The 10,858-nt window shown below is 45.4% G+C and overlaps 2 protein-coding genes across 2 annotated transcripts; one reads left to right on the forward strand and one right to left on the reverse strand.

Moving 5' to 3' along the window:
- The first annotated feature begins 1,888 nt into the window (after window positions 1-1,888).
- On the forward strand, window positions 1,889-6,191 carry LOC128264367 (cytochrome P450 18a1). The gene is made up of 5 exons (XM_052999809.1): window positions 1,889-3,081; window positions 3,727-3,848; window positions 3,933-4,362; window positions 4,483-4,747; window positions 5,137-6,191. The coding sequence occupies exons 1-5, from the start codon at window positions 2,691-2,693 to the stop codon at window positions 5,543-5,545; spliced, it is 1,617 nt and encodes a 538-aa protein (XP_052855769.1). The 5' UTR covers window positions 1,889-2,690; the 3' UTR covers window positions 5,546-6,191.
- Window positions 6,192-6,810: 619 nt separating this feature from the next.
- LOC128264366 (cytochrome P450 306a1) lies at window positions 6,811-10,449 on the reverse strand. The gene is made up of 4 exons (XM_052999808.1): window positions 9,669-10,449; window positions 9,467-9,615; window positions 8,471-8,943; window positions 6,811-7,801 (listed from the first exon to the last, which is right to left on the reverse strand). Exons 1-4 carry the CDS (start codon window positions 10,048-10,050, stop codon window positions 6,961-6,963), a joined length of 1,845 nt encoding a protein of 614 aa, XP_052855768.1. The 5' UTR covers window positions 10,051-10,449; the 3' UTR covers window positions 6,811-6,960.
- Between the last annotated feature and the right edge of the window lie 409 nt (window positions 10,450-10,858).

Consider the following 10,858-nt stretch of genomic DNA (forward strand, 5'->3'; position numbering starts at 1 on the left):
TTAATATCGATTCTGAACTTGAATACACGCTGCAAGCCGTTGACGTCACGCCAAAAAGCTTAAAATTGAGATCCAGAAACCCGTTGAACGGCCTGTGGGAGTTCCAGTGTCCAGTCTCCAGTGTCCAGTCTCCGGGCTCCGAACCCCCCTCTGCCTTTCCATCATTCCAGCTTAATTTCGAGCCCCCACTCTAGATCTAGATCGGCGATTACTCGCCGAAGGCTTCGCTATTGACCCAAAATGCAAATTTGCATTGGATTTCGGTCTTTCGATTCCGCGTGGCCCGAGCTGCAGATGATGATCCGCGGATGAGGTCTCCGTCTCCGGTGCAGCAGCTTCCGCTTTGCGGCTCTTCGGGTGCTCTTTATAAAGCCGCCATTTACCTATCGATTCGAGTCCATTACCATATCATATCACTGTAGTTCTCCGGTCGGCGTGGCAATATGTGAGGAAATCACTTTCACAGACTTGCAACCTTTTCAAATCAGTTCAGAAAGCTTAAAGTAATTCAACTGAAGCACGAATACATGTAAGCACAAAAATGTATTAACTTTAAACAAAACTTATATTCTACTTAATGCATAAAACTTAAGGTATAGGCTTCTTAATGAGTACTACTTTTTAATTGGGCTTTAAAGATCAAATGCATTTTTGTACATGGACAAATATGGTTAAAAGAAAAATATGTATTCCTTTTCTTTAATAAAAAATGTTTGACTAGTAAACTTTTTTTTTATTTTTGTCAAAATGTGAATCGCAGTAAGAACGAAAGATTGGATGTACTTATGTTGTTTAGATATTTTTATACAAATTCAATAATTCGGTTATTTTGTTGTGGCGCTAAAGAAATACTCAATTAAGAAAGTATGAGGTCTTAACTACGTTAGAAATCTTAAGTCTAATGTTTTGAAAAGTAATAAAATCGTTTTTAATTCCCAATAAGAAGCAAACTTCTAGACTAGTAAAACAGAAAATCAGATTTTGACTTGGTAGTAAGTAATTAGATATATTATTAAATCAGTGCGGAAATAAAATTAGGAAAAACTAAAAACTCTTTTAAATAAAACTTAATAATAATTAAGAAACACAATTTCAGAATGTTAACGCGGAAGAAAGAGAATAAAGATGACTAAAGTCAGAGTGTGAAAGTAGCAAGTCTTGAAAGGCTAAATACTTATTTAAATACCCATAAGGAAGCATACTTCTTAAACACAAAATCAGAAAGAAGAATTTGGAGTTTTTAAAGGGGTATATATTTGGTTAATAATAAGAAATGACAATTGCAATTGAAGCTAGGACTTTAAACTCATTTAAACCAATTTGAATACCTATAAGGAGGATTTTGGGGTGATTTTATTATTAGTTTTTAAAAAAATAATTAAATTAGTCTCTAAATTCATTGAATTTCTACCTGGCTAGCTAAGAGAAAGAGAGAGTGAGAGTTGTTGGCTGTGCGATCTCTTGAGTGCCTCTCTGTTTCGTTCCACTCAAACCGAATGGAGCGCTCGAACATGTTGCGCTTGGTTTGATGTTGGCTTGTTTGCCGTGCGCTGCTCGATGCAACCGAGTGATTGTGGAGGAGTATGGTATAAAAAAGGGGGAGGGGGGGCGAGGGGTGTTTTCGGTTGTAGGTTGGAGCTTGTTGAACTGTTTGGCGCTGCTTCGTCTAGAGAGCTTGTGCTCCATGGGCGGAGGGCGGTGTCAGCGGTGGCAGAGGGCAGAGGGCAACCATCCCCCACCCCCCCTCCACATCATCCGCCCCCTTACTCTCGCAAGATTCTGGGACGGCGGGCTGAGCGTAGTGGGCCTCTGCCGGCGTCGAGCCAAAGTCAGAGGCAACAGCCAGAGCGTACAGACCCCAAAACAGACGTGGAGCTGAAGAGCTGAGGTTGAGGCTTACGCTGAAGCTCTGGAGCACTGAAGCACTGAGGCTGAAGCTGAAGCTGAAGCTAAAGCTAAAGCTGAAACTGAAGCTGAAGCTGAAGAGCTGCGGCGGCGAGGTGAGGCGGTTTCGGCGGCTTCGGCGGCTTCGGCGGCTTCGGCGGCTTCGGCGGCATCGACGGCTTCGGCGGTTTCGACGTCTGAGGCGGCGGTCGTGGTGGTTCCGCCGAGAAGCCGAAGCCGAGCGCGCTTCGATCGCCGTCGATCACGATCACTCGTTTGGCTTTGGCGCTCTGCTCGCTCGCTCAATCGCGCGCTCGAAGCGGGCTCGAGTTGTTATAAAAGTGGCAAGGACATACGGTCGAGCCATTAGTCGAAAACTATAAACGCTCGACGCGAAATCGTCTCCGGGTCTCCGTCTCCGACATCGACTTCGACTTCGACTTCGCCTTCGATTTCGACTCCGTAACCCGCACAAAAAGCGTCAACCAACAAACAGTTTTCGTTGCGTTTCGTTTCGTTTCGTTACGCCACAAATAAATATAAATATATATTTTATTTGTTATATTTTTTTTTTGTTTTGTATTTTTGTTGGCGCCTATACCCAAACATTTTTTGTTCAAGTGCCAGTCAAAAGCGAGTAAAAGCAAAAGTGACCAATGGCCGAGGAGTGCAGTAAATAAGAGACAACAGCACTTAAGCGCAGGGGAAATTAGCGAGCTAAAAGCCCAACTAAGCCCAAAAACCCAAAAGCCCCAAGATCGGCTGAAGCCCAGTTAAAAGCGAAAGAAAAGGATCCAACGATCACCATGCTGGCCGACTCGTACCTGATCAAGTTCGTGCTGCGGCAGCTGCAGGTGCAGCAGGATGGCGATGCCCAGCACCTGTTGATGGTCTTCCTGGGCCTGCTGGCCCTGGTCAGTCTGCTCCAGTGGCTGGTGAGGAACTACCGCGAACTGCGCAAGCTGCCGCCGGGTCCGTGGGGACTGCCCGTCATCGGCTACCTGCTGTTCATGGGCAACGAGAAGCACACCCGCTTCATGGAGCTGGCCAAGCGCTACGGATCGCTCTTCTCCACGCGACTGGGCAGCCAGCTGACCGTCGTGATGAGCGACTACAAGATGATCCGCGAGTGCTTCCGGCGCGAGGAGTTCACCGGCCGCCCGGACACTCCCTTCATGCAGACCCTCAACGGATACGGTAAGTTTGGCCCAAATAGCAGACGGTTGTGATATAACCAGCCACCTGATAACCCACCCATCTATTATTTATGACAAATTAGTTTTTACTACTCTGTTTACTACGTGCTACCCGTAAATAATTTCCCTTCAAAACGCTGCCAAGGCAAAAAGTTATCAAGGCATCACGGCGGCGGGAGCCAAGTCCAGATATATAGTATGCATATACATATATATAGTATGCAGTACCTGTAGTGAGATTGTAGTGAGATTGCACAGAATAATCATGCCTTAAAAGCCCCCAATTAAGTGAAGAAATTCCGCTGGCATTTCTTTGTCGGCGGTTTATTTTCTTTCCGCACTCTCTTTGATTTTGATTTTCGATTTTCGATTTTATTTTCATTTTTTTTTTTTCACCCGTCTTAATTTTATTTCGATTTCGATTGCCTTTAGCTGCACTTGTTAAATTTATATATATAAAAATGTACTGAATGATAAGGCATTCCAGGCTTTTGTTTCGCTTTGTTTTTTTTTTTTTTGCTGGGATTTCTTCTCTGGTATTTCGTTTGCAAACAATTGGCAAAGTGGGGCAGCCTACCTCAATTAAATGCCACAAATAGCGACATAAAAAATCAGAAATAAAGATAAGATCCCTATCCGCTTGCAGGCATTATCAACAGCACTGGCAAACTGTGGAAGGATCAGCGCCGCTTTCTGCACGACAAGCTGCGCCAGTTTGGGATGACCTACATGGGCAACGGCAAGCAGCAGATGCAGAAGCGCATCATGGTGAGTTCAGCTAATCCCGACCAGCAGTCCGTGGAGCAGCCAGTAACCCCCTGTTCCCCCCTTCCTTCCTTCTTCCCGAAACAGACGGAAGTGCACGAGTTCATCGGCCATCTGCATGCCAGCGATGGCCAGCCCGTGGACATGTCGCCCGTCATCTCGGTGGCCGTCAGCAATGTGATCTGCAGCCTGATGATGTCCACCCGGTTCAGCATCGATGACCCCAAGTTCCGGCGCTTTAACTTCCTGATCGAGGAGGGCATGCGGCTCTTTGGCGAGATCCACACCGTGGATTACATACCCACCATGCAGTGCTTCCCCAGCATTTCGACGGCCAAGAACAAGATTGCCCAGAACAGGGCCGAGATGCAGCGATTCTACCAGGACGTGATCGATGACCATAAGCGCAGCTTTGATCCCAGCAATATTCGTGATCTGGTGGACTTCTATCTCTGTGAAATTGAGAAGGCCAAGGCCGAGGGCACCGATGCCGAGCTCTTCGATGGCAAAAATCATGGTAAGTTGAAGTCTTTCTATCTTTTTCTATCTTTCTATTTTTTTTTTCTAAATGCTTAAGCAACTTTAAATTTGAGTCTCACATACCTCTAAATCCTTGTCTTGCTTTGGCTTTTTGCAGAGGAGCAAATGGTCCAAGTGATCATCGATCTGTTCTCCGCCGGCATGGAGACCATCAAGACCACGCTGCTGTGGATCAATGTGTTCATGCTGCGCAATCCCAAGGAGATGCGCCGCGTCCAGGACGAACTGGACCAGGTGGTGGGACGCCATCGCCTGCCCACCATCGAGGATCTGCAGTACCTGCCCATTACCGAGTCCACCATTCTGGAATCGATGCGTAGATCCAGCATTGTTCCCCTGGCCACCACTCACTCGCCCACAAGGTAAGCAGCGATCGAGATTACGGGATTGGGATTGGGATTGGGATTGAGATTAGAGCAGTGGGGAAGCTGGAGGAGCTATCAGCAGATGATGTGCTTACGCACTGGCTCGTAAAGATCTACGCAAATGCCGCGAGGTCCGTTCATTCACACCAGATCTCGGCGATTGCCATTCATTGTCGTGGCTGCCCAGCTTGCAGCTCCCCATTCAACTGGCTCACCCAGTGCGTGGCCCACTTTTCATTTTAGTAGATTAGTAGCAGTGCGCAGTGGGCAGTGGGCAGTGGGCAGTGGGCAGTGGGCCCAGCCCCTAGCTGATAATCGGCGATGCACAAAAACGTGGATCACAAAACTAATCACAGCTTTCCCCTTCCTGCCTCTCGTTTGTACAGGGATGTGGAGCTCAATGGGTACACCATACCGGCCGGCTCGCATGTCATCCCGCTGATCAACAGCGTGCACATGGACCCCAATCTGTGGGAGAAGCCCGAAGAGTTCCGGCCATCGCGGTTCATCGACACCGAGGGCAAGGTGCGCAAGCCGGAGTATTTCATCCCCTTCGGCGTGGGCAGGCGGATGTGCCTGGGTGATGTGCTGGCGCGGATGGAGCTCTTCCTGTTCTTCGCCTCCTTCATGCACTGCTTCGACATTGCCCTGCCCGAGGGTCAGCCGCTGCCCAGCCTGAAGGGCAACGTGGGGGCCACCATCACGCCGGAGGCCTTCAAGGTCTGCCTTAAGCGCCGCCCACTGGCGCCCACCGCCGCCGATCCGCACCACATGCGCAATGTGGGCGCCAACTGAGGCGGTCCAATCGATCCGCTCCAGATCCAGAGCACGGTTTTGTTCCTACACCAAAATACACACAAAAAGCACACAAAACACACAAAAACAGAAACACATTTGAGGAAGGAGACAAAGGGAGAGAGGCCCATGCTATCCATTTAGCCATTTAAGTTAGTAGTTATCCGCCCGCGGGAGGAGCAGATCCTGTTCTGGCCAGATCCCGGCCAGACAGGGAGCAGAGCAGCCAGAAGCTGTGACCAACCCACACAGAGGACTGCAACCAATTCTATTCTTTCACCCCCAAGAAGCTGTGTTCAACTAATTGTAATTACAAAACAACCCCTAGTTATATGCACCCTAGTTACGTTCGATTCTATTGCTAATGTTAATGTTTTTTATTATTATTAATATTATTATTATTATTATTATTATTATTATTATTATTGCCGCTAATATTAGGATACATATTGCTATGTGTTAAGCCAGCAGGCCGATTAAGTGTAGTTAGCTAACGTTCTTGTTTATTCCTAGTATTAGTGCTAGCTTAATTTCCAAACAACAAACAACAAAACAAACTGTGGTTTAGTCTTAAAAGCACACATCAAAAAATAGGCAAACGATTCGCAATAAAGAGAAACGTGTGAAAAAAACTTGAAAACAAAAACTGGGCCAAAACCCTTTTGAAATATTTTATTGAAGGGCACACAACTGATATTTCTAGTTACCGGAATGTAAGCCACTACGAGTCGGGAAAATTTAGGTTTTATAAGCAACGAAACTCTCTAAAAAGGTATATGGCCAAGCCTTCTTATTATTTTGGCAACCTAGCTCAAAACAACCCAAACTTTTTAAGCCACTGGAATTTCAAAATATGGATATTATTTGAAACACATTGATTCACACGATTTAGCTAAATAATGGATTTTGCTTTCATTTTTAAACTTCATGAAAACTATTGACTGTTTTATTGTCACTAAAATCTAAAAATCTTATTAAACTTTACAAGGTAAATACAATTTTTGCGACTCTGTGAAATACAGCCCTACCTTTAGATTTTAAATATCTCATACACTACGGTTTTTTTAATTTTTCATTTGACTATATTCCAAAAAGATTTTAATATTTGAAAATTAAATTTCAATTTAAATCATAATAAACTGAAATTTAATGCGTTTAAATAAAAATTAATATTTTTCTCATTTATTTAACATGCATTGTATTTAAAATTTTATATATAAATTTATATATATATATATGATCAAAAACCAGATATTAATTTTTGATTATTCCACACTTTGTATAAGTATTAGGAAATGTTTTCTTGCACACCCAAATAAAAGACCCAATCTATAGTCCATCATACATAAAAGATTATAATATACTGTCGTTACAGAATTAAAAAAAAATAGGGATAAAATAGAGGCTTGTCCAACCTAGTTCTCCTCCACTTTGCCGTCGGGTGCTTCGCGCAAGTAGATTGCCGGCAGCTTGGTGAATCGCAAGTTGTGGGGTGCGGGGGTCAGGGTGATGCCACTCTCGCCCTCCATGTCCACCTCGCCCTCGCGGGGCAGCTCCAGGTGGAACCGCCTGAGGATGCGACCCGCGAAGAGCGTTAGGATCATGCGGGCCATCTCGTCGCCGGGGCACATCCTTTGGCCCGTCGAAAAGGGGATGAACTGCGGCGGCGCCGAGTACGCGCCCTCGGGGCTAAGGAATCGTTCCGGACGAAACTGCTCCGGTTCGGGAAAGGCCACCGGATCCATGTGAATGGCCCACTGCAGGGGCACAATCATCGATCCGCCCTTGATGTGGTAGTCGCCAATGGTGAAGTCCTGTTTGCTGCCGTGCGGAATGCCCAGGGGCACCACACTGCGGATGCGCTGCGTCTCCGAAATGCAGGCCTTCAGGTAGGTCAGCGGCTCCAGTTCCTCGAGACTGGGTGCCAGTTGCAGCGGCAGCAGCTCCTCGTGCAGGCGCCGCTGGCAGCGCTGCTCCCTGGCCAAGTAGAGCAGGAACCATCGCAATGTGGCCAGCGAGGTGTCCACTCCGGCCCCAAAGAGATCGGCCAGCAAGTGGCGCAGCTGATCGTCACAGTAGAGCTGCGAGTCCGGGTCCCGGTGGATGAGGAAGTGCTCCAGTATGCACCGCGGTCCATACTCCTCCTCTTCCTCATCTTCGTCACTCTCCTCTGGCTCCTCTTCTGGCTTTCCAGCGGGCTCCCCTTTTGTCTCCCCTTCTGTCTCCCCTTCTGGCCTCTCTCCTGGGTTTCCTACACTGTTGAAAAAAGGAATGTTAAAAATCAAAATCTTATTAAAGCCAAAATCGTATATCTGATGTTTCATATTTAACATAACATTGTGTTAAATACTCTGCTTATTAATTTGATAAAAATATTTAAAACTATGTGTCAAATATAAGATTTAAATATAGCTTTAAACACATTATAATTTAGATTAATATGTTTAAAATTTAAAACACATTATCAATAATAATATTTGCATAATTAAAATATATTAAAGAAACAAATGAAAATCAAAACGAAAAAAAAACTTATATGATACATATTTTAAACAAATATATTACAGATATTGATTACTAATGGACTCATAACCGCAATGAACAAAAATCAAAGCGAAATATATTTTAAGTAGTTAAAATTTATATTCAGTGTTTTAGACATTAACATACGATCCGCAGATAAAAAAACTGTAGTGGATAAAACTCAAAGCGAAAATAAATATTTTAGATATTAAAATCTATGAGGAGTTAAATAATAACCGCAATGGATCAATTATCAAAGCGGACAAATACTTTGTGTAGTTTAAAAGTAATTTAAATATTTCAAAAATTTAAATCGAATCCAAAACTAAAAAAAAACTGTTGTAGATGAAAATTAAAGAGAAAATTAAGTTTGGAATGCTTAAACTTAGTATGTTTTCATACCAGTGTAGGGGCTCCTCCTCCGACCTCTTCTCCTCTGGCTCCCCTTCCCGACCAGACTCCTCTGCCTCCGCCTTCTCCTCCCTCTCCAGCTCTCTCTCCAGCCGCCTCTGCTGCCGCCTCAGCTCCTGCTGCTCCTGGTGCAACTTCAGCTGCACCTTGAGCCGATTGTCGCAGGCCTCCACTATGCGGTCGTAGATGGCGTGTGTCTTGGCCTTGCCCTCCAGCAGGAAGCGGATGTTGCGTTCGCTGGCGGGCAGGTGCCGCAGCCAGGGTAGGAAGTTGACCACGCCCGAGACGCCGATCAGCTTGACGCCCTCCTCCTGCAGCCGCTGCAGGTACAGCCAGTCGGGGTCGTCCCGCTTGTAGGTGACCCCGAACACCAGGTCGTTGATGATGTTGCCCAGCGAGTGGTGCAGATTCGGTTGCGGATTGAACTCCGACGAACTGCTGTTCTTCGCCTCGGCCTCATAGAGCTGCAGGGGCAAAAGAGTGGGAAATTGAAACATGGTTTCCCTAGAGTATAGGTACTATACAATTTAAGATTATATTGTAAACATATCTTGCCTCAACAGCTCATAAAATACATACTATCATCTAACATTAAAAAATTTAAAAATCTTATTCATTTTCCAAAAATTGTAAATTTAAAATAAGTAAATATTTAAACAAATTAAAGAAAAATTTAAATGCAGATTAATAATGAAGTAGTCGTTGTAATGTTAGAAATCCTTTCTGCAAGATATATCTTTTGTCTGTACAAACAGCAAAATATAGTAGTTGTCTTAAACAAATATAAGCTTAACTCATCATTTATTGATAGATGGTTAAATTAGGGCTACCGTTATTTTATTGATATACCATCTAGCACTCCTTTGTTTAAAGCACTTGAATACTTTCTTATGACTTTCCGAATCTTAAAATTGTGACGTTACAAAAATTGTGGCTCAATCCGTAAGTGATTGGTCAGCAAAGAGTGGACGGAGGGGATCCACTTACCCGGACGCACTCGTCGACGCCCCGAGAGATGCGCTGCTCCAGCCCGGCACGCAGTTCCCCCGGACGACGGGTCATTCCCAAGGCCTTGAGCCAGTCGATCACCTCGCGCCGCGCATGTCGCCAGATGTCGCGCTGGGCGCAGATGATGCCTGCGGATCCGGAGGATGAGAGAGGTATAGAAGTGAGCTAGGACAGTGCTCACCATATCCGCCCATGATGCCGTGCGTGAGGTAGAGCGGTGCCCGGTCCGTCATCACATCGCGGCGAAAGAAGTCCCGCACCAAAGTGGCATCCGACAGGATGACGGTCCGCACACTGCCCATTTTCAGCTCGAAGATGCCCCCGTAGCGTTTGGCCAGTGCCTGCAGCGATTTGTGCGGGGCACGGCGGCTCAGAAAGGGCAGATAGCCCAGAATGGGCAGACCCCAGGGTCCCGGTGGCGAGACGCCCAGTATGTCATCGTACTGGTGCTCGCACAGATAGAGAATCACCAGGATGAGCAGCGAGGGCACCACCAGCACACTGAGGCACTGCACCGAGGGCATCCAACCGGTGTAGTTAATGTCAACGATGATGGCCGACATCACTTTCGCTTTCCGCTTTCCGCTTTCCGCTCGCCGTCACTCTCACTCTCACTTTTACCCTGTTCTTTTCCTGTTTTCCTGTTTGCTTGCCTGGTTGCCTGGTTGCCTGGTTGCCTGGTTGCCTGTTTTTTTTTTTGCTGTTTGCCTGTTATTAGAGCCTCTCGAGTCCCGACGTCCAGTCGCCAGCAGAGCTCTGCGATTACTGGAATTTCTTTAGAATTTGAAACGAGTCTCTCCTCGCGGCCAGAAATGCAAACAGGGCAGCGGCGACGTCTGTCTACGTCAGCGGGTCAATGGAGGAACAAGAACGGCAACGGGAACGGAGGAAGGCCGTCAGACAATGGTAGAATCAGCAATATCATCGGCCATACCCTGGCAGAGCCTGGTATTTTTGGGTTTTTCAACAGCGATTGCCACTGCGACTGCGAAGAAGGAGAGTGCGAAAGTAAAAATTTGAAAATGAAATCATTCCCGACCATTATCATATGCACATTCATTACACCCACTCAAAAACAATCTTGACTAGCTGAGTTTGAAACACTGAGTTACCTTTTGGAACTTACGCTCAGAAGACAAAGCTCCTTAAAGTTAAAAAAAATTCCAAAAATTCTGAGGAGTAATATAACCTAAACATGGTCTAAATAGATATGAGCTTATATATTTACATATAAGCAATTATCCATAAAAACCTAATTCTACATGCACTTTAGTTAGGTAATTATTACTATTATTTTAATAACTAATGAATTAATTTGTAAATAAATACATTTTCTGTCAGATTATATACCATACATATATGCCTGGACAA

This window comes from Drosophila gunungcola, unplaced genomic scaffold, assembly GCF_025200985.1.
Source record: "Drosophila gunungcola strain Sukarami unplaced genomic scaffold, Dgunungcola_SK_2 000066F, whole genome shotgun sequence".
In the NCBI taxonomy this organism is placed as follows: Eukaryota; Metazoa; Arthropoda; class Insecta; order Diptera; family Drosophilidae; genus Drosophila; species Drosophila gunungcola.

What these genes read in the sequence shown, in the direction of transcription:
- LOC128264367 (XM_052999809.1), top strand. Translation starts at nt 2,691, where the DNA reads ATGCTGGCCGACTCGTACCTGATCAAGTTCGTGCTGCGGCAGCTGCAG. An exon ending in AGATGCAGAAGCGCATCATG is followed by an intron (nt 3,849 to 3,932) that starts GTGAGTTCAGCT and finishes TTCCCGAAACAG; the next exon opens with ACGGAAGTGCACGAGTTCAT. An exon ending in ACCACTCACTCGCCCACAAG is followed by an intron (nt 4,748 to 5,136) that starts GTAAGCAGCGAT and finishes TCGTTTGTACAG; the next exon opens with GGATGTGGAGCTCAATGGGT.
- LOC128264366 (XM_052999808.1), bottom strand. Translation starts at nt 10,050, where the DNA reads ATGTCGGCCATCATCGTTGACATTAACTACACCGGTTGGATGCCCTCG. An exon ending in GCGTCGACGAGTGCGTCCGG is followed by an intron (nt 8,944 to 9,466) that starts GTAAGTGGATCC and finishes TTGCCCCTGCAG; the next exon opens with CTCTATGAGGCCGAGGCGAA. An exon ending in GAGGAGGAGCCCCTACACTG is followed by an intron (nt 7,802 to 8,470) that starts GTATGAAAACAT and finishes TTTTTTCAACAG; the next exon opens with TGTAGGAAACCCAGGAGAGA.